This window comes from Pelophylax lessonae, assembly GCF_965119305.1.
Source record: "Pelophylax lessonae genome assembly, chromosome: 6".
In the NCBI taxonomy this organism is placed as follows: Eukaryota; Metazoa; Chordata; class Amphibia; order Anura; family Ranidae; genus Pelophylax; species Pelophylax lessonae.
Window position 1 is genome coordinate 324016322 of NC_138773.1, and position 26747 is coordinate 324043068.

Below are 26747 nucleotides of genomic sequence, written 5' to 3' on the forward strand. Positions count from 1 at the left end.
GGCGAACCCCTCTACAAACCTCCTGTAATAGGAGCAAAAACCCAGGAACGACCGAAGTTCGGTCACATTTGTAGGTCTCGGCCAGGAGGCGACAGCATCCAGCTTGTCCGGGTCGGTGGCCACCCCTTCTTCAGACACGATGTGGCCCAGGTAATGGACCGAGGACTGATAGAATTGGCACTTCTCAGGAGAAAGTTTCAGGCCTTCTTCATGTAGCCTCTTCAGGACCTTTTCCAACCTCTCCTCGTGTTCTTCCAAAGTTCTGCCAAACACGATAACATCATCCAAGTATACCAGTACCTCTATCAAATTCATATCTCCAACGGTCCTTTCCATCAGCCTTTGGAAGGTAGCAGGGGCCCCTGACAACCCCTGAGGCATGCGATTGAACTCAAAGAACCCCACAGGGGTGATGAAGGCTGTCTTCTCCCGATCTTCAGGGTGCATGGGGATCTGATAATACCCACTCTTTAAGTCCATCACACTGAACCACTTCGCCCCTGACAGGCTCTGTAGGGCGTCTTCGATTCGAGGAGTGGTATACTGGTCTGGGATGGTTCTTCTGTTCAGGGTTCGGTAGTCGATACAAAGCCTCAGAGATCCGTTTTTCTTCCGGACTACCACTATCGGAGAAGCATATGGGCTCCTGGATTCTCGAATAACCCCAGTCTTCTTGAGTTCCGCCAGCTGCTGACGTAGATCTTCTAAGTCACCTAAGGGAACTCGCCGGACTCTTTCTCGGAAAGGTTTGTCCTCACTCAGGCGGATCTTATGAGTGGCACTCCTGGCGCATCCCACGTCGAACTCATCCCTAGAAAATATTCCTCGCCATCGAGCAAGTTGTGCCTTGGCCCTCTTCACCCATTCTGGTGGGAGGGCAGCGTTTCCAGAGCAGAGCTCTTCTATAACATCTTCACCCCTTTCCTCCTCTTTAAGATCAGATGGGACAACTGGGGTAGCCGGGTTAACTTGGCCCAACAGCACTCTGGCCGGTACCTTCACCGGTGTAGTAGAGGTGTTTCTGACACTCACTAAAACCCTTCCATGGTTTTTCTGTAACACCTTCAAAGGGATCACTTCAGGGATTACTTCTATCCCTCTCTCCTCTTCCTGTGGACCTGATTCAAAGATGATAAAAGGGCCCGGCTGTTTCCATGTGAGTTTAACGGAAGCTTTCAGACAAGCCACCTCTCCTGGCTGCAAGACCTTTTCCGTTCTGTCCAACTTCCAGAGTCTTCCAACTCCTTCTGCAGGAGTCTCTTGCTCCAATACTAATCGTTGATAGGCCTGCCGTAGCATGGGGTGAATCCTTGGCGCTGGAGCATCCTGTCCCTGGACCAGTTGTGTCAGGAGGCGCCTTACTAGGTCAGTGTTGGTCCCTACGATGAGAGAGCTTTTGTTGGCCCCTGGCGGACGAGGACAGACCACCGCTAGGGTGTCGAAGGTTTCAGCTTCACCAGCCACTGATGGGTCAAAGGTCAACTTGATTGGCAGATACCCGTCATAGGGAAAACTTTGAGTCCCGATACCCCATATCTCCAGATCTTCCAACTTCTGCAGAGGTAGATGGGTAAGGTGTTTATCATAGAAGTCTCTATACAGAAGAGTCACTTGGGCCCCAGTGTCAAGGAGGGCTCTTGTGTAAATTCCTTCTACCTGGACAGAGACTACAGGGGAAGGCCCGACCAAGTTAGTTGGGAATTCTCTTGAAGTGGCCTTGTTGTCTGATTCAGTTCTCTGCACCCAGGCTCTTTTCTTTTTTTTTCTTCTGGACTTCAGTCCCCTCTGGGCCCAGTGTGCATTGATTTTCCTTCTCTCAGTAGCCTGGAGTATAGAACTAGGGGCGTTGTACCTGGATCTGACTCCCTGACTCAGATTCCCTGAATCATTGAGTCTCTTGGATTCCCTTGAAACTGGCGGGCACCCGGTCGACTCCTTCACGGGTGCCCTCTGAAGTTTTTCCGCTGGCTTGCGAGGTTCTGAGGCGACATTTCCTGGGCTGGGACATACTCCTCTAACATGTCCTACTCCCCCACAGTTGAAACAAGTTAGCGATCTCCTAGGTCTCGGTTCCGGGTCTACTCTAAGGTTAGAAGGTTTATCCGGCTTCTCTGACACGTTCCCATCAGGTAGAGTAGATGCCTGACTAGTCAGGATGGACACCATTTCTATCAACTGGGACACCTGGGTCTTTAGGAGTTCAACTTGCGAGTCACTTTCTTTTGCACTTATCACTCTGACACGAGCAGTTGAGTCAAACTGCCGACTCTTCCTTTTCTTGTCCAACATGACCTCTTCTTCTCTGACCATTCGGATCAGGTCAGGGTATTCCAGAATGCCACCATCTTGGCGAGTTCGCAACAGTATGGCAATGGGATCTAAGGGTTGAGCCCCTCTCAGCACCTGCCGTGCACGAGTCTGATCTACCTTCCGGGGGTCTATCCCTTTCTTTAACAAGATCTGGTGGATGATCTTATCTAGGCGTCTAATAAATTCGGACAACTTCTCTTCCTCTTCTTGGTAACAGTGGTCTAACTGGTAAAGAAGTTCAGCCACGTTCTCCGTCCGACCAAATACATCTTGTAGAATGTCTACATAATCCTGTGCAGTACAGTTCTTTTTGCTTAGCTTGAGATTACGTACGGCCTCTAGTGCAGGTCCCTTTAAACTTTCTGTGATTCTCTGTTTCTTGTGCTGTTCTGGTACCTCCCACTCTTCCAAAGCCTGAGTGGCGGTATCTAACCACTCTTCAAACCCATCTTCTGTCGAAGGCACAGGCTGTTTCCCAGAGAATGTCCTGAGCTTCCTATATTCAGTCATCAGATAGTTTGGGGAGTCCTTACTACATTTTGCTACGATTTCCCCGAGAACAGCACACAATTCTGAGCTAAAGGTAGACAAAGGTGGTGACTCTGGACTCCCTTCTTGGACACCTTTTTCTTTGCTGGAGACCCCAGGAGTGGTGGATGAGGGACCTTCAGTAAGGACTTCTGGATGTATTAAGAAAAGTTCTGTTTGGTCAGTAGTCTTTACACTGGTTCCCTTAAAGTAATCAGGGACCCCCTTCCTCCACTCACACAATGCATACGTGTGTGGAACGGTGGTGTCTGTCTTTATGTCAGTCACCCAGAATTTCCTGTCTGTGGACAGTGCCCTTAAAACTGGGAGGAGTTTTTCCTCAGTCCAGACCTCTCCCTTGATTTCAACCACCAGGCCATTTTCCACTACGACATTCTCTTCCCTGCACCACTCGGCTGCAGCGGTAGGATCCATTTCTGCGTTGAGGGGGATTCTGTGGCTGGGAGGGTTGTGTTGCAGGACTGTAGATGATCCCGGACGAGCCCCCACGTGTAGCACCACCCCCGCAGGAGCTGCTGATTAGATTATTGGGTCTACGTCCTGCCTAACAACCCACAGAATTGGCTCGAACCCTCCCTAGGCACAACTGACCCAGAATAGGACTGGAATACCAAATGGCTACACAGATTGGAATATAACACTTCAATAAATAATAATGACCTGTTACCTCTTTCCAGCTGCAGTCCTTCTGGGTAATACAAGGTGACCACACACAAGCTTGCTTTTAAACAGGAAAGTTATTTACTGTAAATCAAATAAACAGTTTCGATACAGTAAAATATGACTTTGTAAAAGGATATACTAATTAATTAATCAAAGATAAGATAAATACTGTGATATCACTCCTCAAGGGCACATTAATTGTTTCAGGAAATGTCTCAGAGCCTATAGGACCACCATCTTAATCACTATTATACTTTTGGAGATAAGGCTCAGCATTCAGTTAGACACAGTATCAGAATGTCAGACCTATCTGAGTCCGCTGTTTCTTCTCTATATCTTCGCTAGCAACGTTGGTGCACTCGCAATTTGTAATCCACATTGAGGATGGGTGATCAATAGAGAGAATGGCAGCAAACAGTTAGTAATCACCGCGGGTTGTCTGTGCAGGATTGCCGGTAAAACTTCTGTGAGAGATGTACTGGGCCACCTGGTATATTGCCTTCTACTACTCTAAGGCTAATCCTGACTAAAGTTACTTCTTTGATAGATAGAGTCAGTTTTTGGGCAGGTGCCCTCTCACCAACAGGACTGTCTCCCAGGAAGCCTCCGCTGCTGTCTCAGTCTCCGGCCTCTGTCTCCAGCCGCGCTAGGTATTTGGGGTGGATGAGTCTGGTCTCTGTAGAACATCGATGGGACCTCCAGGAGGGATCCTCTACTGGAGATGAAACACTGCAACTTAGTCACTTAAGGCCCAGGAGTTTCGGCCTAGCATACAGCATCAGCCCACAGCACTGGCATCCTGCTTGTCTCACTGTGTCTTTCCCAAGAGAGTGAGCCTGGCTCCTCCCTTCCTTTATAAAGCTTCCCCCAGAAGGCTGTGCGGTGAAGCAGTGCATCCTGGTAGTCCAAGAGCACTATGGATGATGAAGTCTCTCAACTTCCTGAAAGGAAAATCACATCACAAGAAATTCCATAGTAGCTGCAGTGTGTCGTTTTGGCCACTAGATGGAGCCGAGTTCCTCTCAAATGTCAAACAATCATCTTTCAGGCATATTAAACACCGCTACAGGTATGTTGCATTTAAAAAAAAAATCCTGAAAATAAATGCAGTAACAATTCTTCCTTTGGGGGGGGGGGGGGCGGTACAACCTGGACAACATGGGGGGAAAATCAAAAATCCCCCCTTCACATTTGCAGTTTTCTCTGTTTCTCCGACCCCTTCACATCACCCCCCCCCCCCCACTGTAGTGCCTTCTGCCCCTTTGCACCCTCCCCAGGAGTGTCCTGTGCCCCCCAAAGCAGTGTCCCCTGCCTCTTATCATCACCTCGCCCCCAGGGCCCCACTGTAGTGTCCTCTGTCCCCCTCCCCTCCATAGCAGTTTCCTCTGCCCCTCTTCACATCCTCCCCCACTGTAGTGTCCTCTGCCCCCCCCCCCCCTCCATAGCAGTGTCCTATGCCCTTCTTCACATCACTCCCCCACTGTAGTGTCCTCTATCCCCCTCCCCTCCATAGCAGTGTCCTCTGCCTCTCTTCGCATCACCCCCCACACACACTGTAGTGTCCTCTGCCCCCCTCCATAGCAGTGTCCTCTGCCTCTCTTCGCATCACCCCTCCCCCACACACACTGTAGTGTCCTCTGCCCCCCCTCCATAGCAGTGTCCTCTGCCCCTCTTCACATCAACCCCCCCTGCAGTGTCCTCTGCCTCCCCCATGTCAGTGCCCTGTACCCCCCCCCAAGGCAGTGTCCTCTGTCCCCTTCAAATTATCTCTCCCTCATTGTAGTGCACTTCGCCCCTCTAACCCCCCCCCCCCCCCAAAGCAGTGTCCTGTGCCCCCCAAAGCAATGTCCTTTGCCCCCCTTCACATCACATGCACCCCCCACTATATTGTCCTCTGTCTCCCTGCCCCCCTATAGCAGTATCCCAAAACAGTGTCCTCTCTTCCCCCCCACACAAACACACTCCAGTGTGAAGTTAGCGCTTTCCTAACTTACACACCTGTACTGCAGAGTGGAGAGCGGGAGGCAGCACAGTACAGGAGCGGGAGCTGTCAAGGTCAACTTTTCACATTAACAAGCAGGTGATTGGTTGCTAGGACCATCTGGCGTCTTAGCAACCAATTACCAGCTGGTTAACTCTAAAGGTGAACCGAGGCAGCTCCCGCCCTCCGTCCAGTGCTGAGATACCTCCCGCCCTCCGCTCTGCAGTGAAGAGGAGGCTGGAGGGAATGGCAAAGCAGGGCCATGTTCGCGATCTACATGTCAGCTGCCCACGGTTGAGATCGATGGCCTCTTTGGCTTAGTTCACACTCGTTCCTTATTCTTAATGGCACTCGAATGCATCTTTCTAAAGTGAATGAGGAATCCGGGGCCATAACAAATGGTAACAAATCACAGAGTTAGAAGGAAAGGTGCTCGCATTGTCCTGTGTAGGACAGCCCATTGAAATGAACGAGCTGCCATAAACACACCGCACCTGAGCATGGCATAAACCTGGGCATGCTGTTGCGCCTGCACAGAAGACGTCAGTATAGCATGCATTGCTCCAAAGCAGCCTTCCCCTATTGCTCAGGGCAGGCTGGGACTCGTGGTGCCTCATCTAGGACTGGAGCCTGACTCTATTCATCTCTCTGAGCCAATACATATTCAGTGAAGGATATCCCAATAAAAGGGGGAGCGGAGCCATCCATTCACAGGGAGATTGTTGGATGTTCCAGTCTATGGGATGGATGTACAGATGACGAGGCCCCTCCTCCGCACCGATGAAAAGAACGATCGCTGGAGAAAGGCGATGATCTATTTTCTGCATCCGGCTATAGAATAGACTTCATAGAGCGGATACAGACCAGAACCGCTAATGAACGCGGGTGTAAATGACAATTTACTTTCAGGAAACCCCACCCTGACCAGGAGACAATAAAGCCACCGACGTCTATAGAAAAAGGAGTCTGTGTGCTTCCTTCACCCAACATTGAAAAGTCAAAGGCAACCTCACATCAGATATACTGTACACTCACCGGCCACTTAATTAGGTAAACCTTGCTAGTAGCGGGTTGGACCCCCTTGTGCCTTCACTCTTGGTGGCATAGATACAACAAGGTGTTGGAAACATTCATCAAAGATTTTGCTCCATAGTGACATGATAGCATCACGCAGTTGCTGCACATCCGTGATGCCAATCTCCACCCCAAAGTGCTCTATTGGATGAGATGTGGTGAGTGTGGAGGCCATTGGAGGACAGTGACCTGATCTGGTGAGTGTGGAGGCCATTGGAGGACAGTGACCTGATCTGGTGAGTGTGGAGGCCATTGGAGGACAGTGACCTGATCTGGTGAGTGTGGAGGCCATTGGAGGACAGTGACCTAATCTGGTGAGTGTGGAGGCCATTGGAGGACAGTGACCTGATCTGGTGAGTGTGGAGGCCATTGGAGGACAGTGACCTCATTGTCATGGTGAAGAAACCAGTGGTGAGATGATTGGAGCTTTGTGACATGGTGCATTATCCTGCTGGAAAGAGCCATCAGAAGATGGGGGCACTGTACTCATAAAGGAATGGACATGGTCAGCAATAATACTCAGGTAGGCCGTGGTGTTTAAACTAAACATGTGCAATTGATAGAATCCCTATGGGTAGAGCTTCAAAGGGAAGGCACTATGGGAAAAGTAATATTGGGCGTATGCTATAGACCTCCCAACCAGAGGGAGGAGGGGGAGGCGGACCTCCTTTCACAGATTGGATTGGCAGCAAGGATGGGAAATGTCATTATAATGGGGGACTTTAATTATCCAGATATAGGCTGGTGTGAACCGCGCATTCAGCCAAGCCTCGGCAGTTCCTAAATGTTTTGCAGGACAATTTCATGGGTCAGATGGTGAACGCACCGACAAGGAGCAATGCGGTACTAGACCTACCGATTACCAACAATACAGATCTGCTCACAGATATAGAAATACGGGGCAACTTAGGAAACAGTGACCATAGATCAATTAGTTTCAGTGTTAATTATAGTAATAGGAAACACAAGGGCAATATAAGGACACTGAATTTCAAAAGAGCCAATTTCCCAAAACTGTGCTCTCTGCTAGAAAATATCAAATGGGATAGAACCCTGGGAACCAAGGACAAGGAGGAGAAATGGGAGTGCTTCAAGAGCATACTAAACAAAGGGATTGGCCAGGGCATTCCAAAGGGGAATACATTTAAAAGAGCAAAACTAAACCCTGGGTGGCTAAACTCCAACATAAAAATGCATATTAATGCTAAAGAAAAGGCCTTCCAAAAATACAAGGCTGAGGGGTCATTGGCAGGATTCAAGCATTACAAAGAGTGTAATAAGAAATGTAAAGATGAAATCAGGGCGGCTAAAATAGAACACGAGAGACATATAGCGGAGGAGAGTAAAAAGAACCCCAAGAAATTCTTTAAGTATAAAAACAGTAAGAAAGCGAGGCCAGAACACATTGGCCCCATAAAAGACGAAGAAGGAAATCTAGCCACAGAGGACTGAGATAAGGTGAAAGTGTTAAATAACTTCTTGCACCACGAGCCTGAACCGTTACCCCTCCCCCCACACACACCATTACACCACCAACAGCACCAGCCTGAACCCTAATCCCCCCCCCCCCACACCAGTACACCACCACCACCAGCCTGAACCCCCCCTCCCCCACACCATTACACCACCACCACCAGCCTGAACTGTTACCCCCCCCCCCCCCCACACACACACAATTACACCACCAGGACCAGCCTGAACCGTTACCCCCCCACCATTACACCACCACCAGCCTGAACTGTTACCCCCCCCCACACACACACACCATTACACCACCGCCACCAGCCTGAACTGTTACCCCCCCCCCCCTCACACCATTACACCACCAACACCAGTCTGAACCGTTACCCCCCCTCCCACACCATTACACCACCACCAGCCTGAGCCGTTACCCCCCCCCCCCGCCACCATTACACCACCAGCATGAACCAATACCCCCCCCCCCCCCCACACACACCATTACACCACCAGCCTGAATCGGTGATACAAGGCAGGATGGATCCATGCAACAAAATTCTGACTCTACCATCTGAATGTCGCAGATGAAATCCAGACTCATCAGACCAGGCAACATTTTTCCAATCTCCTATTGTCCAATTTTGGTGATCCTGTGCCAATTGTAGCCTCAGTTTCCTGTTCTTAGCTGACAGAAGGGGCACCCGGTGTGGTCTTCTGCTGCTGTAGCCCATCTACATCTAGGTTGGATGTGTTGTGCATTCAGAAATGGTATTCTGCATACCTTCATACCTTGGGTGTATCGAGTGGTTATTTGAGTTACTGTTGTCTTTCTATCATCCGGAACCAGTCTGCCCATCCTCCTCTGACATCAACAAGGCATTTTCCTCCACACAACTGCCACTCACTGGATATTTTCCCTTTTTCCCACAATTCTCTGTAAACCCGAGAGATGGCTGTGTGTGAAAATCCCAGAAATACTCAGACCAGCCGTCTGCCACCAACAACCATGCCACTTTCAAAGCCACTTAAATCCCCTTTCTTCCCCATTATGATGCTTGGTTTGAACTTCAGCAAGTCGTCTTCACCACGTCTAGATGCCTAAATACATTGACTTGCTGCCATGTGATTGGCTGATTAGCAATTTGTGTTACCGAGCAACAGGTGTACCTAATAAAGTGGCCGGTGAGTGTATATATTGCATGATCAGAAACACTTCCAGGTATCTATCACTTCCCACAGAGATCACAGGACTCTCCCTGACAATGCCCTCATCTGCTTTTCTCTCCTGAAGGACAGCGTCATCTTTGTTCAGGCATCACCCAGGGTGACCATCTGCCTCCTGGACGGAAATGCCGGCTCAGAGATGACACAATCATGTATAATTCCACCCAATGCAGCCGTCATTGCTATCCACTTACACTGGGTTTGAGGTCAGAGGGCACCTCGGCGCTCGGTGGGTTCTCGCAGCTTGGCGTTGCCATTGAGATGGCGGGTGGTTGACAGCTCTGTCCCTCTGACGTGCTGCTATCAGTTTTCAGGACGTCACATGATCCGCCAGCTGGAGGCTCACTGCCATCAGTGCTACAACTGCAAGGAGAGGAGAAAAGGAGAAAAGGGTCAACCAACATCCATCATCAGCAATTCAATGTCTGCAGCTCCAAAATATAACATCTATACATAATGTGTGCAGACCTGGGAACTCAGCACAGGGATGGTGGGAACCCCTCATAATGGGCACAGCAGGGGTACAGACCCAGGAACTCAGCACAGGGATGGTGGGAACCCCTCATAATGGACACAGCAGGTGTACAGACCCAGGACCTCAGCACAGGGATGGTGGGAACCCCTCATAATGGGCACAGCAGGTGTACAGACCCAGGACCTCAGGACAGGGACGGTGGGAACCCCTCATAATGGGCACAGCAGGGGTACAGACCCAGGAGCTCAGCACAGGGATGGTGGGAATCTCTCATAATGGACACAGCAGGTGTACAGACCCAGGACCTCAGCACAGGGATGGTGGGAACCCCTCATAATGGGCACAGCAGGTGTACAGACCCGGGAACTCAGCACAGGGATGGAGGGAACCCCTCATAATTGGCACAGCAGGTGTACAGACCAAGGAACTCAGCACAGGGATGGTGGGAACTCCTCATAATGGGCACAGCAGGTGTACAGACCCTGGAACTCAGCACAGGGATGGTGGGAATCTCTCATAATGGGCACAGCGGGTGTACAGACCCGGGAACTCAGCACAGGGATGGTGGGAACCCCTCATAATGGGCACAGCAGGTGTACAGACCCGGGAACTCAGCACAGGGATGGTGGGAATCTCTCATAATGGGCACAGCAGGTGTACAGACCCGGGAACTCAGCACAGGGATGGTGGGAACCCCTCATAATGGGCACAGCAGGGGTACAGACCCGGGAACTCAGCACAGGGATGGTGGGAACCCCTCATAATGGGCACAGCAGGTGTACAGACCCGGGAACTCAGCACAGGGATGGTGGGAACCCCTCATAATGGGCACAGCAGGTGTACAGACCCGGGAACTCAGCACAGGGATGGTGGGAACCCCTCATAATGGGCACAGCAGGTGTACAGACCCGGGAACTCAGCACAGGGATGGTGGGAACCCCTCATAATGGGCACTCTTTAAATCTTGTAACGCTGCAACCAAGTGCATTGCATGTGTGAATAAACCCTTAAAGTATACCTACAGGCTTTTTTTTAGTTTTGGATAGGGTAGAGAGGGATTGGAATTTAAAGCGGAGTTCCACCCTGGATTTGTTTTTTGTTTTTTTAATACCCCCGGGACAGTCAGGGCTAGTGCATTCCACAATGGCTAGCCTCTGATCTGTCCCGGGTTGCACTTACCTGCAAGACGAAATACTTACCTTGCAAACGTCTTGTCCAGCGCTGCCATCTCAGATGTGGGCAGCTTGAAGCCAGCGCGTCCTCTTCGGCGTCTTCTTCCGCCTTCTGTGGTCCCACGATGCTCTGCGCCGGCCCCGACGTCACTTCCGGGTCGCGCGCGTCACCCCTCCACAGCTTCTGGGCATGCCCAGAAGCTGTTTAGAAGGGGATGACGCGCGCGACCCGGAACTGACGTCGGGGCCGGTGCAGGCGCAATGATTCCTGGGAGCGATGACGTCCAGCTCCCAGGAATCATTGCAGAGCCAGGAAGTGACGACGGGCCGCGGCCGAGGAAGGAGGAAGAAGGAAGTAAGGTAAGTATATTTTCTTCGCTACGAGGTAAGTAAAAAAAAAAAAAATATGCGATTATCCATTTCTTTTTCAGGTGACCCGGAGCGAGAAGATGGAGGTAAGTATTAAAATAGGGTGGAACTCCACTTTAATTCCTGTTAGGTTTTAGTTTCTGTCTGTGCCCCTGGTAGGGATATTCATCCTCCCTATCTATTCTGGTGAATAAAAGCAAAACAAAATCCCAACTGTTGGGTTGTTACCAGAGCGGAAATAGTGGAGATATCTTCCAATGGAGGTAACTAGACCTAAGGAAAACCAGGGATTCCTTCACTTTTGAATCCTTTCACTTTCAGTTTTGGATATGGGACAGGAAGTGAAATCTCCCCAATGAGACCCAGATGGAAAAAATAAACTTATGGGGTTATGAGTGACATTTCCTTACTCTATCCAAAATGAAAAAAAAAAAAAATATTTTGCATTTAGCTACTATGGCATCACCTGGAAAGCCTTCTAAAAATGTGGATAATTAGCAAAACAAATGGTAGATTCTGACAATCCCTGTAATACTACAAAGACACAGAGAAGGTCAAGCTGCACATTTTAGACCTCCCTTCTCTCCCACTAACCACTATGCCTTTCTATCTGTTCTGTAATACAGATAAATGTGAAGCCAGGAATATTAATTGCCATAGATAAAAAGTTACAGTCATCTATATTTCTTGCCAAACTAGTTAGGGAAATATGTATCTGTGACCTAACTGCTGTTTTATATACAGTACCTTGCGAAAGTATTCGGCCCCCTTGAACTTTGCGGCCCTGTATCCAAATCCGGCTTTAAACTTCTCCACAACAGTATCTCGGACCTGCCTGGTGTGTTCCTTGTTCTTCATGATGCTCTCTGCACTTTAAACGGACCTCTGAGACTATCACAGTGCAGGTGCATTTATACGGAGACTTGATTACACACAGGTGGATTCTATTTATCAACATTGGTCATTTAGGTCAACATTGTATCATTCAGAGATCCTCACTGAACTTCTGGAGAGAGTTTGCTGCACTGAAAGTAAAGGGGCTGAATAATTTTGCATGCCCAATTTTTCAGATTTTTATTTGTTAACAAAGTTTGAAATATCCACTAAATTTCGTTCCACTTCATGATTGTGTCCCACTTGTTGTTGATTCTTCACAAAAAATTACAGTTTTATATCTTTATGTTTGAAGCCTGAAATGTGGCAAAAGGTCGAAAAGTTCAAGGAGGCCGAATACTTTCGCAAAGCACTGTATGTGATACACACGCTTATTTAGTCACTTGGCAAGCCGGCATGAGCCGGGCTAAGTCATTTTCGCTAGCGAATAAAAAAGGTTTGTTTTCCTGAAGTTCGTGTCTGAATTCCATTTCTGGTTTCCAACAACTGTTTGCTGCTACACTACTTTAATAATGCGATTATGAATTTTGTGTTGCTTTTATTTTGAGCTTTTATACCTTCCTTGAGTTTAGTTTAAAAAAAAAATATAAAAAATACAATATAAAATTCATAATCACATCATTGGAAAAGCTAAATGCAAAACAGTTTTTTGGATAGAGTAAGGGAATGTTATAACCCCTATATATATATATTTATACAGTATCACACAAAAGTGAGTACACCCCTAAAAAAAATGTAAATATTTTATTCTATCTTTTCATGTGACAACACTGAAGAAATGACACTTTGCTACAATGTAAAGTAGTGAGTGTACAGCTTGTATAACAGTGTAAATTTGCTGTCCCCTCAGGCTCGGTTCACACTTGTGCAATGCGTGAAGGCTGCGAATACGCAGCCTGTTCCCGCATCGCATCCGCACATCTGGCAGTTCACACTGCCATATGCGATACGCAGGGGGTGTCAATTAAATGTTAACGACACCCCCAGTTTGATCGCATATCGCAGTGCAATCTGACAGTTCGCACAGGATCAGATCGCACAAGTGTGAACCGCTGTGCGATCCTGATGCGGCTGAAAAAAAGGGTCCTGTGCGTCTCTGGTGCGGATACAGTGCGAATTCAGCCATACAAAGTGTATGGCTGAATTCGCATCCACACATGAGATCGCATGTAATGAAGGAGCAGTGCGCTCCGAATTACATGCGATCTCACAAGCCGCAATAATGTGAACCGGCACTCAAAATAACTCAACACACAGCCATTAATGTCTAAACTGCTGGCAACAAAAGTCAGTACACCGCTAAGTGACAATGTCCAAATTGGGCCCAAAGTGTCGATATTTTGTGTGGCCACCATTATTTTCCAGCACTGCCTTAATCCTCTTGGGCATGGAGTTCACCAGAGCTTCACAGGTTGTCACTGGAGTCCTCTTCCACTCCTCCATGATGACATCACAGAGCTGGTGGATGTTAGAGACCTTGCGCTCCTCCACCTTCTGTTTGAGGATGCCCCACAGATGCTCAATAGGGTTTAGGTCTGGAGACATGCTTGGCCAGTCCATTACCTTTACCCTCAGCTTCTTTAGCAGGACAGTGGTCATCTTGGAGGTGTTTGGGGTCGTTATGTTGGAATACTGCCCTGCGGCCCAGTCTCTGAAGGGAGGGGATCATGCTCTACTTCAGTATGTCACAGTAAATGTTGGCATTCATGGTTCCCTCAATTAACTGTATCTCCAGCACCCATGCAGTCCCAGACCATGACACTTCCACCACCATTCTTTGACTTTAGGCAAGACACACTTGTCTTTGTACTCCTCACCTGGTTGCCAACACACACGCTTGGCACCAACTGAATCAAATAGGTTTATCTTGGTCTCATCAGACCACAGGAAATGGTTCCAGAAATCCATGTCCTTAGTCTGCTTGTCTTTAGCAAACTGTTTGCGGTCTTTCTTGTGCATCATCTTTAGAAGAGGCTTCCTTCTGGGACGACAGCCATGCAGACCAATTTGATGCAGTGTGCGGCGTATGGTCTGAGCACTGACAGGCTGACCCCCCACCCCTTCAACCTCTGCAGCAATGCTAGCAGCACTCATACGTCTATTTCCCAAAGACAACCTCTGGATATGACGCCGAGCACGTGCACTCAACTTCTTTGGTCGACCATGGTGAGTCCTGCTCTGAGTGGAACCTGTCCTGTTAAATGGTCTTGGCCACCGTGCTGCAGCTCAGTTTCAGGGTCTTGGCAATCTTCTTATAGCCTAGGCCATCTTTATGTTGAGCAACAATTCTTTTTTTCAGATCCTCAGAGAGTTCTTTGCCATGAGGTGCCATGTTGAACTTCCAGTGACCAGTATGAGAGAGTGAGAGCGATAACACCAAATTTAACACACCTGCTCCCCATTCATACCTGAGACCTTGTAACAGTAACGAGTCACATGACACCGGGGATGGAAAATGGCTAATTGGGCCCAATTTGGACATTGTCACTTAGGGGTGTACTCACTTTTGTTGCCAGTGGTTTAGACATTAATGGCTGTGTGTTGAGTTATTTTGAGGGGACAGTAAATTTACACTGTTATACAAGCTGTACACTCACTACTTTACATTGTAGCAAAGTGTCATTTCTTCAGTGTTGTCACATAAAAAGATAGAATAAAATATTTACAAAAATCTGAGGGGTGTATTCACTTTTGTGAGATACTGTGTATGTATATATATATATATACACACACACACACACACACACACACACAACATAGTAAATGTAAAAATATACAAGATATATACAAAAACAAAACATTCCATTTATGAAAATACTGAGCGTATTACCTTTTCTTGATGAGGTCCAGAGCGGACCCTATGAGGCCATCCTTCATCTTCTGCAGCTTGGCACTGTAGCCGGACAAGTCAGTTGCTTCTAAAAGCAAAGATGGACAGCAAGAAGAGTGGGCTTCAGAAGCATGACCGTGCTCGGCCACACCAGGGAATCCACCTGATCTACGTGCATCGTCATGAGGCTCACAAACTACAAGCTGGTCTTTCTCACAATGCATGGTTAGAGACTGTAATGGGAAACTTGCAACAGGACTGGAACAAATGGGAGCGGTGAAAGCAGGTCGATATGAAGGGTAAGCTCTGCTGTCTAATGGGCTATACTCTACAGGGAGTGGAGCTGTGCCATCAGCATTGCCATCGCTCACAAAAATCCTGGGTCGAGAGTCCGATGTCTCGCTGCTTTCGATGGCTGGGGATGTAGATCTGTCCTCTATAGCCACTGTCTCTTGTTCTGGCCTATGGCTGGAGGTGTCTGTATTAATTGTCCGGTGAGGGTTTCTATCTTTATGGTCTTGCTCTGGCCTATTTTTGGCCAAGGATTCTGCAATTTCTGAACCCTCGTCCTCCTTTGTGGTTGAGTTTTTCTCCTTGTTGCGCATTCTCTTGAACTCTTCGAATGTTGGGATGTACAATTTGCCCTTAGCGCCTGGCCTTTTGGCAGAGTCTGTTTCCCAAACTTTCCCAGGACACAGTCTCCGCTCATTGAAGGACTCAGCAGTCTTTGACTTGACCAAACCACCACCATCAGCCTCTCCTTGGTACAGAGTCAGGTTTGGCGAGCTGTTTTGCCTTCGTAGCTGTAGCCGTCTCCTGGCCTCCTGCTTTATGTGCTCTGGAGTAGTCCTGTGGGCTAAAAAGCTTGTGCAATGCCTGACCACTGCATTTGTGCTATTCGAAAGTGCAGAAGGTGTGCAGCAGGCCAACATACGCTTACAGTGGTGGCATGGCCTATCCGCTTGTGTTCTGGCTACACAGTCAGCTATCAAAGTCTGTGGGCGGATAGGCCTAGCGGGCTCCACAGTCTTGGAGCTGTGAATTCTGAGCTTTTCTTTCATTTCCCGTTTGGCATCACTGTAGGAGACCTTGTCATCCACTGTAGGGAAAAGCCAATGATGAATTTTGGCAAGTGGGGGCATCGGCAAGTCCCGGTGAAAGGCTACTTTATCCGTCACGCCCTGGACAGGCACGTTCTCCGCCGACCCTTCCGACAGGTTGCGAGTGCTTCTACAGTGCAGAATAAATTCGCTATCCAAGTTTCTGTAGTGTGCAAACACGCTTGACTCTGCCCAATGTAGATTCTCCAAGCTCCGATACAGCCTGGGTTCAGCCATAGCACTGGGTGCTGCGTTGCCTACCTGCCATGCCCGGAGAGGGTGGCAATCTCCACCCACGAAATGGCACCCTACACTCTTTAACGGATGCATGCTGCTCAGCGAAGGCTCCTCTAAGCCATGGTTTGTGCTCAGTGGGTAGCTGTAGGGGCTCAGGGTGGTTCTGGAATGTTCATGCAGATCATCAGCAGGGATGTATGTCATAGCAGATGGACATGGTAAGTTTGCACACGGATGTTTGAGGAGATATAGGGGCCCGGGAATGCAGCCGTGATGATGCGGAGTGTCCATACCATGGGGAGCAGGCCGCTTTGCTGAGAGTACTCACATGCTAGCAGTGGGGCTGAGCACTCTGTGTGGAGGCCGGAGTGGGGACATGCCTGAGGTAATCCACTCAGTCGAGGCGCCCTTCCAAAAAATAGAAAAAAAACACCATTAGTAATTATATAAACCAACTGGACTCAACTTGTGCATAACAGATAAATCACAAAACATCATTGGGATTTCTGAAACATTTGATTCTACCCATTACATCATTACAGAGCATACAACTCAACTTCAGTGACTTCCAGTTTACATGTCTAACATACAGTACATCTTCGCAGCCAGGAGGACCATTGCCAGAGCATGAAGGACCCCAACCTTGTCTTTTCTGGAGTTAAAGCATTCAATGTCACAGGCTACGTTTCTTGAAAAACATACAGCAATACAATAAGATACACTGTGTGACCAAATGGTTGACCATCACACCTATAGGAGCTTGTTAGACATTCCACTTCAAAACCATGACCATTAACACAGAGTTGCCCCCTGCCCCCATGGTCATTATTATAGAATTGTTCCCCATTTTGTGGCTATACCATCTTCCACTTTTCTCTAGGTCATGTCCTGATGTTGGATGAAAAGATCTGGCTCACATATTGGGCCTCACATCGGACACCAAAAAAAGACCCAGCTCAAAATTGGTATACCAATTCATCCCAAAGGTGTTCAGTTGGGTTGTGGTCAGGGCCTTGTGGAGGACACTCAAATTCCTCCATGACCTCAAACCTACTGAACACCTTTGGGATGAAAAGACCTCTTCCCAAGGGTGATTGGTAGGGTTAAGGGCAGGTATTGATTTTGGATGAGAAGATCTGGATTGCAATCAGTGTTCAAATTCATTCCAAAGGTGTTCAGCAGGGTTGAGGTCAGGGCTCTGTGCAGGACACTCAAATTCCTCCATGACCTCAAACCTACTGAACACCTTTGGTATGAGAAGACCTCTTCCCAAGGGTGTTTGGTAGGGTTACAGGCAGGTATTGATGTTGGTTGAAGACCTTATTCCAAAGGTCTTCCAAAAGTAGGGTTGAGGTCAAAAGGTGTTCAGTAAGGTTGAGATCAAGGCTCCTCCAAATCAAACTGGTCACACAATGTCTTTATGGAGCTGGCTTTGTACACAGGGACAGTCATGCTGGAACATAAAAAGGTCTTCACTAAACTGTTACCACAAGTTTGGAATCGCACAGTTGTCTACAATGTCTTTGTATGATGGAGTTTTACCAGGACTCTTCACTGGAGACACTTGGACTCAGTCATTACTTTATGTTCACCTACATTATGGCTATATAAGTACAGGTGTGATGGCCAGTTGCTCACAAATTTTGGCCACTGATTGTAAGGCCTGATTTACGCTTTCTGTTGGGAAGCAGTAAAAAAAAAAAAAAAAAAAACACACGGTTGAGATGCATTTTTACCAGGCCCCTAAATCGCTCTCCCTTGAGCTGCAAAGGCAGACAGGAGTGTACACATGCCGCACCATCGCACAGAAAAAAAACTGAAGTTAGAAGCTTATTGGCTAATATATTCACTATGATACCAAAAGTATTGGGATGCCTGCCTTTACACGCACATGAATTTTAATGGCATCCCAGTCTTAGTCCGTAAAGTTCAATATTGAGTTGGCCCACCCTTTGCAGCTATAACAGCTTCAACTCTTCTGGGAAGGCTGTCCACAAGGTTTAGGAGTGTCTATGGGAATATTTGACCATTCTTCCAGAAGTGCATTTGTAAAGGTCAGGCACTCATGTTGGATGAAAAGGCCTGGTTCTTAGTCTCCACTCTAATTCATTGCACAGGGGGTGTATTAGGGTTCCTCCACCCCAAACTCGCTCACCCATGTCTTTATGGACCTTACTTTGTGTACATTATTTGGTGGAGGTGGGATTATGGTGTGGTGTTGTTTTTCAGGGGTTGAGCTTGGGCCCTTAGTTTCAGTAAAGGGAACTCTTAAGCCATCAGCATACCAAGACATTTTGGACAATTTCATGCTCCCAACTTTTTGGGAACAGTTTGGGGATGGCCCCTTCCGACTCCAACATGACTGCTCACCAGTGCACAAAGCAAGGTCCATAAAGACATGGATGAGTGAGTTTGGGGTGGAGGAACTTGACTGGCCTGCACAGAGTCCTGACCTCAACCAGATAGAACACCTTTGGGATGAATTAGAGCGCAGACTGAGAGCCAGGTCTTCTTGTCCAACATCAGTACCTGACCACACAAATGCACTTCTGTCTGAAAGAATGATCAAACATTCCCATAGACAAACTCCTAAACCTTGTGGACAGCCTTCCCAGAAGAGTTGAAGCTGTTATAGCTGCAAATGGTGGGCCAACTCAATATTGAATATTGAACCCTACGGACTAAGACTGGGACACCATTGTAAAGGCAGGCGTCCCAATACTTTTGACAATATAGTGTGTGTGTGTGTGTGTGTGTGTGTGTGTGTGTGTATGTATTATATATATATATATATATATATATATATATATATATATATATACACTTTGACGCCTCCAATCATGTTAAATATCCACAAAACAGCTGAAAGAAAGAGATATGCGATCTTTTCCATGGTCCAAGGCTGTAAGCAGTGTTGCCAACCCTCAGTATTTTTACTGGCAGCCAATAAAAAATGGGCATTTTCCTCCTGTCAGTAAATGTCAGTGACAGGAAAAGGCTGCCAGTAAAAAATATGGCTGTGATGCTTGGCTTGGAACCAGAGACGGATGAGACCATTCAAGTGTCCTGCCCCTAAGCTAATTACTATACAGTAAATATATGTATATGTATGTATATATATATACAGTATATATATATATATATATTTTTTTTTTTTAATATATTGAAAATAAAAAATTTATTTTTTGCTTTAATACCTACTTTAGTCACATTGTTAATGGCATATTGTACTTGTTTGTAGCCTAAATGCTGAAAATTTCACTTAAAACTGTAATTTTCTAACTTTTGAAAATGTCAGTAAAAACTTTGCTATGCCAGTAAATTTTGGATGTTGTGTAAGTAAATTTAAATCTGGTAGGTTGGCAACACTGACTGTGAGTGACATAATAAAGCTCTTTCTTATCCCACAATATAATGTCATTTGGTTATGCTGACAATGCACTTTAATTCATAATGCCCATTTTTAGGAAAATCTTCAAATGCCGGTGACACCACCCATGAATTACAGCCAATCCTTCCCAATGATTTGGTGATTTATAGGAGGAGCCAAATAACTCCCAAAATCTGGACTGTGCGTCGTTTAATAACGACAGGCCACGGTCTTCCCTGCTGAATGTTCATTACCGAATTTAGATATTTCTGCAGAAACCTTTGATGTTTTTTGATAATCAGGGAAATGATTTTAATGGATTTGCAGAGTAAGAAAACATCTTCTCTGATATATTCTCATACTTGATAAGGAAATGTGGCTGCTGAGATAAATTTATCTCCAAAGAGGTTTTTCTAAGTGACATGGCCCACTTTAATCTGCGCGGTGATAATTAGCTGAAGACGTGAGCCGATTATTCAGACAACTTCACCCAAATTAGATCCAACCCCCCCCCCTCCCAAATGAATGACGTTTCGTTTTCCGTAAAATTTCCCAAAATATGGTAACCAAGACGCCCATTGCTCATTCAGGCCCATAGTGCACCGATAAGTCCAGTCAACAATATGGTCATTGCTGGATCAAGAAATCACCAGCAGATGAGGAAGTGATTTTTAGTATTTTGGCATTTTAACACCTCCGTAAAAACCCTTCAACTGAGCAGAAGGAAAGAACTAGTGAGTGATAAAATTGTAATACAAATAAATAAAAAAAGTTAATTTTTTTATTTATTTGAAATAAAAAAAAAAATGTATGTATGTGTGTATATATATATATATATATACACATACATTTTTTTTTTTATTTCAAATAGCAACAAGTAAAATGTTAATCTGAATTTAAAAATATATTTAGCTACAAAATTTGTAGTGTCAAAATTTAATTGGAAAAAGTAGCTACTGTTATTATTTTGTGGGCAAGTCTATGTTTTTATTTTGAGCAGAAAGAATGAACTAGTGAGTGCTAAAATTGTAATATAAATAAATAAAAAAAAATTATATATATACAGTGGGTACGGAAAGTATTCAGACCCCCTTAAATTTTTCACTCTTTGTTATATTGCAGCCATTTGCTAAAATCATTTAAGTTCATTCTTCTTCCTCATGAATGTACACATAGCACCCCATACTGACAGAAAAACACAGAATTGTTGACATTGTTGCAGATTTATTAAAAAAGAAAAACTGAAATATCACATGGTCCTAAGTATTCAGACCCTTTGCTGTGACACTCATATATTTAACTCAGGTGCTTTCCATTTCTTCTGATCATCCTTGAGATGGTTCTACACCTTCATTTGAGTCCAGCTGTGTTTGATTATACTGATTGGATTTGATTAGGAAAGCCACACACCTGTCTATATAAGACCTTCCAGATCACAATGCATGTCAGAGCAAATGAGAATCATGAGGTCAAAGGAACTGCCTGAAGTGCTCAGAGACAGAATTGTGGCAAGGCACAGATCTGGCCAAGGTTACAAAAAGATTTCTGCTGCACTTAAGGTTCCTAAGAGCACAGTGGCCTCCATAATCCTCAAATGGAAGACGTTTGGGACGACCAGAACCCTTCCTAGAGCTGGCCGTCCGGCCAAACTGAGCTATCGGGGGAGAAGAGCCTTGGTGAGAGAGGTAAAGAAGAACCCAAAGATCACTGTGGCTGAGCTCCAGAGATGCAGTCAGGAGATGGGAGAAAGTTGTAGAAAGTCAACCATCACTGCAGCCCTCCACCAGTCGGGGCTTTATGGCAGAGTGGCCCGACGGAAGCCTCTCCTCAGTGTAAGACACATGAAAGCCCGCATGGAGTTTGCTAAAAAACACCTGAAGGACTCCAAGATGGTGAGAAATAAGATTCTCTGGTCTGATGAGACCAAAATAGAACTTTTTGGCCTTAATTCTAAGCGGTATGTGTGGAGAAAACCAGGCACTGCTCATCACCTGTCCAATACAGTCCCAACAGTGAAGCATGGTGGTGGCAGCATCATGCTGTGGGGGTGTTTTTCAGCTGCAGGGACAGGATGACTGGTTGCAATTGAGGGAAAGATGAATGCGGCCAAGTACAGGGAAATCCTGGACAAAAACCTTCTCCAGAGTGTTCTGGACCTCAGACTGGGCCGAAGGTTTACCTTCCAACAAGACAATGACCCAAAGCACACAGCTAAAATAACGAAGGAGTGGCTTCACAACAACTCCGTGACTGTTCTTAAATGGCCCAGCCAGAGCCCTGACTTAAACCCAATTGAGCATCTCTGGAGAGACCTAAAAATGGCTGTCCACCAACGTTTACCATCCAACCTGACAGAACTGGAGAGGATCTGCAAGGAGGAATGGCAGAGGATCCCCAAATCCAGGTGTGAAAGACTTGTTGCATCTTTCCCAAAAAGACTCCTGGCTGTATTAGATCAAAAGGGGGCTTCTACTAAATACTGAGCAAAGGGTCTGAATACTTAGGACCATGTGATATTTCAGTTTTTCTTTTTTAATAAATCTGCAACAATGTCAACAATTCTGTGTTTTTCTGTCAGTATGGGGTGCTATGTGTACATTCATGAGGAAGAAGAATGAACTTAAATGATTTTAGCAAATGGCCGCAATATAACAAAGAGTGAAAAATTGAAGGGGGTCTGAATACTTTCCGTACCCACTGTATATATATATTTTTTTTTTTAATTTCAAGTAGAAATAAATGAAATGTTAATCTGAAATTAAAAATGTATTTAGCTACAAAATTTGTGATGTTTCAAAATTTAATTGGAAAAAGTAACTATTGTTATTATTTTGTGGGCACGTCTATGTTTTTATTTTGGTATATTTAGAGGGGTTTTGTACATTTACAGGGTGTTGTGTGTGTCTGGATTTTTAAAATGTATTTACTGTCTTTTTGTATCTATGTATTTTTTTTATTTGTATGTGTATTTGATTGTTATTTGTGTACTGACACTTGAATTTTTTTTTTATTTGACTTATTATTCACTGTCTGTGAAAAAATATAAAATATTTACGCTGATGAGCAGCCCAGGAACATATAGGTCAGTGATGGCAAACCTTGGCACCCCAGATGTTTTGGGACATTTCCCACGATGCTCCTGTACTCTGCAGTGTAGATGAGTTTCATGGGAAATGTAGTTCCAAAACATCTGGGGTGCCAAGGTTTGCCATTACTGATATAGGTAAAAGGAGCTTCCATAACCCTCAGGAGCGATTTAAAGCTCATTGCAGCCTTAAGGAGACCTTCGCCATTTCTAATTACTTTAGGTGGTTTTCCACTTCCCCCGACTGTAAACCAATCAGATATTTCATTTTTTCCCCCAAAAAATACCTTTTCAGCTGGCCCTGGCTCGGGACTTTTCTTGCCTAAGAGAAAATGACATCCCTCCCCTGACGAAGTCTCTTGGATACTCACACCACCCATTCCTGAAGGCTTTGGAGCAATCCTGAATAGACCGCGCATGTGCAGCAATGCGTCATGAGGGGGCTGGATGAAAGAACCCAAAAGAGACACCTGGTTCCCCAATAATATAGAAGATGTAGGATGTGGCGTATAGCGGGAGAGCAGCAGGTTCACCAAACAACGCTGGGTTAACTGGGCATGCCAGTATGAAAATTGAGGATAGCCAGCAGTACAGGTAAAGGAGGAAAAACCACCAACCCCCAACTTTCCTCATACCTATTGTGCTGGGTTCTCATCAGGAAACATACTCACCTGCCAAGCAAATCCAGTATTATCCTCCTGTGGTCTGCCAATCCATTGCCATGGCCAAGATCCCATGCCACCACCTACTTTGACATCATTGGGAGATGGCTCTCTCTTCCGGGCTCTGCACCCAGCCCCCGATGACGTGCTTCCAGGTTAAGCCACCTGTTGCTATCACTGACCATGATGTCTACATTGATGTCTGCCCTTCAGTTTATGTCTCCACTGAACATATTGATATGCCGTGCTGTATGTGATTGCCATACTTATCTAGTTTTTTATTGATTTTCCTAATATTACTACGCTTGAACAATTGCGCTCTCTCTCTCTCCTCTCCCTGTTTTTACATGTCATCGGGAGACGGCTGTTTTTTCCTGACTCTGCAGCCAGTCCCTGATGACGTGTCACCCAATGACGGGCTCTCTCACCCCCTCCCTGTTTTCACATGTCATCGGGAGACGGCTGTTTTTTCCTGACTCTGCAGCCAGTCCCTGATGACGTGCCACCCAATGACGGTCTCTCTCACCCCCTCCCTGTTTTCACATGTCATCGGGAATCGGCTGTCTCTTCCAGGCTCTGCAGCCAGCCCCCGATGACGTGCCACCCAATGACGGGCTCCCTCACCCCCTCCCTGTTTTCTGTTTTTACATGTCATCCGGAGACGGCTGTCTCTTCCGGACTCTGCAGCCAGCCCCTGATGACGTGCCACCCAATGACACGCTCTCTCTCCCCCTTTCTGTTTTCACATGTCATCGGGAGACGGCTGTCTCTTCCGGGCTCTGCAGCCAGCCTCCGATGACATGCCACCCAATGGCGCTCTCTCTCTCTCCCCTCCCTGTTTTCTGTTTTTACATGTCATTGGGAGACGGCTATCTCTTCCAGACTCTGCAGCCAGCCCCCAATGACGTGCCACCCAATGACATGCTCTCTCTCCCCCTTTTCACATGTCATCGGGAGACGACTGTCTCTTCCAGACTCTGCAGCCAGCCCCCAATGATGTCCCACCCAATGACGTGCTCTCTCTCTCCCCCTCCCGGTTTCTGTTTTTCAATATCATCTGGAGCTATCCGTCTCTTCTGGACCCTGCTGCCAGCCCCCGATAACGTGCCACCTGATGTCATGGTCTCTCTCCCCCTCCCTGTTTTATGTTTTTACATGTCATCAGGAGACGGCTGTCTCTTCCGGGCTCTGCAGCCAGCCCCCCGATTACGTGCCACCCAATGGAGCTCTCTCTCTCTCCCCTCCCTGTTTTCTGTTTTTCTTCTGGACTCTGCAGCCAGCCCCCAATGACGTGCCACTAGGTCCACCCACCTGTTAATGTATGTCCCGGGTCCTGAAGCCTTCTGGGATATTTGAAGGAGGCTGAGGGAGCGGAACACCTACAGCAGGGGTGTCAAAATCAACTTAATTGTGGGTCGCATCAGCATTATGATTGCCCTCAAAAGGGCCGGTTGTATCTGTAAGACAAGATGTCCAGAGCATCCCCTACCCTTGCATAAGACTTCAAGAGCCTCTCCACCATCCCCACCTTCCCTTACATCACAGTGCATCCCCCCCTCCCCCTCTTATCTTGTGCTGCTGCTGGGAAGAAGCTGTAGGCATTGCTGGAAAGCAAAAAGTACAGGGTCTGGAGGAGGACCAGGGGAGAGCTGCAGGAGAGGTGCGAGGGCCACATGAAATCGCCCGGAGGGCCGGATTCGGCCCACGGGCCTTGTGTTTGACACATGTGACCTACAGTATCTCACAAAAGTAAGTACACCTCTCACATTTTTGCAAATATTTTATTATATCTTTCCATGTGACAACACTGAAGAAATCACACTTTGATGGGATAAATTTAATCCATGTGCCCAAAAGAGGTAGTAAAGCCATAAAGCATAAAAAAAAACTGTGTAAAAAAAGTGTAAAAAAAGTAGATACAAGTAATAATAGATGTATAAACTTTTGTATATAAAATTGTATATTGTTCTCTTCCTAGTGCCCACACATACACCTGGCGTGCAGAGATATCGCTCCCTAGGTTCCCGGGGTAGACATTTCCGGCAGCCCCCTCATTCCCACACATTGCATGGCAACAGACTGAGTTGATATGTAAGTTACATTCGTGTTTGACATTGTGCATGTATGTGCCATACGTTTGGACACATGACTGTGAACTAACATATACTCCTTATAGATGCATGGACTGCACCTGCCCCTGAGGAAGTGATTTTTCATGAAACGCGTAGAGCATAACCGGATGCAGCCTGTTTAGGTTTACTATATGTCTGGACATTGTTTATACATCTATTTTTGTCAACCATGAACATGCATTATTGCTACTTGTATCTACTTTTTTTACACTGTTTTTTAATGCTTTATGGCTTTACTGCATCTTTTGGGCACATGGATTAAATTTATCAGTCATGTATACAACACTATGATGTATTGCCTTTGCTATCATTTGTCGTTAAGATTATTCAATAAAATACCTGTTGTTCATTTTATTATTTTTTTGCATACTTTTGTATGTATAGATATAGGATGTTTATATGCAATATATATTTTTGACGTGTCACACACCTCATATAAAGTCCCAAACCTTCCTTTTTGTTTCTCGAATACAAGGATGGAGGCACATAGCATTTGTGCCTCAAATAAAGTATCAAACTCCTCTTTTTAGTTGTAGATTTTGGGTTGGCTAAAAAAATAAAAATAAAAAAAAAATAAAAAAATAAAAATTAAATAAATAAAAACCTAGGACCTCCTGAGGCAGAGGGGGGAGGTTATTCGGTATAACAAGCGTCAGCATTGGGAGAGGCTTCAAACAAGCGTATAAAATGCGTTCATCACCGCTCAAGCGCAAAAAGCCAGCGGAGAAATGGTAATGAATTATTCTATAAATCTGATAATCTGGAGGTCAATCGACTCGATGTAAATGGGGTTTCCTCTCATATTATAATCTTCCCATTGCTTGAACTTTATCAGTTTATCGGTATATAGTATATATTACTAACTGACATCGCTGTGAAGATATTTGAATTTAATAATCAAGAAAATAAAATGTTATTTGGAATTTTGTTTCTATTATATTAACCACTTCAATAGCGGCCACTTTCATCCCCCTTCCTGTCCAGGCCAATATTCATCTTTTAGCGCTGTCGCACATTGACTGACAATTGCACGGTCATGCAACAATATAACCCGCATTAAAGTTTTCTCATTTTTTTTTAGACAGATAGAGCTTTCTTTTGGGTGATATTTAATCACCACTGGGATTTAATTTTTTTGCTAAACAAAATGAAAAAACACCAG

The 26747-nt window shown here is 46.1% G+C and overlaps 1 protein-coding gene across 1 annotated transcript in view; it reads right to left on the reverse strand.

Moving 5' to 3' along the window:
* Positions 1-26747, reverse strand: part of LOC309559053 (uncharacterized protein) — a 156470-nt gene that overhangs the window by 19329 nt on the left and 110394 nt on the right. Inside the window, exons 2-3 of the mRNA XM_082262185.1 lie at positions 15000-16744; positions 9454-9622 (exon numbers count right to left, since the gene is read on the reverse strand). Of these exons, the coding sequence (XP_082118311.1) occupies positions 9454-9622; positions 15000-16627 (1797 nt within the window). The 5' untranslated portion in view covers positions 16628-16744. The remainder of the gene's footprint in view (positions 1-9453; positions 9623-14999; positions 16745-26747) is intronic.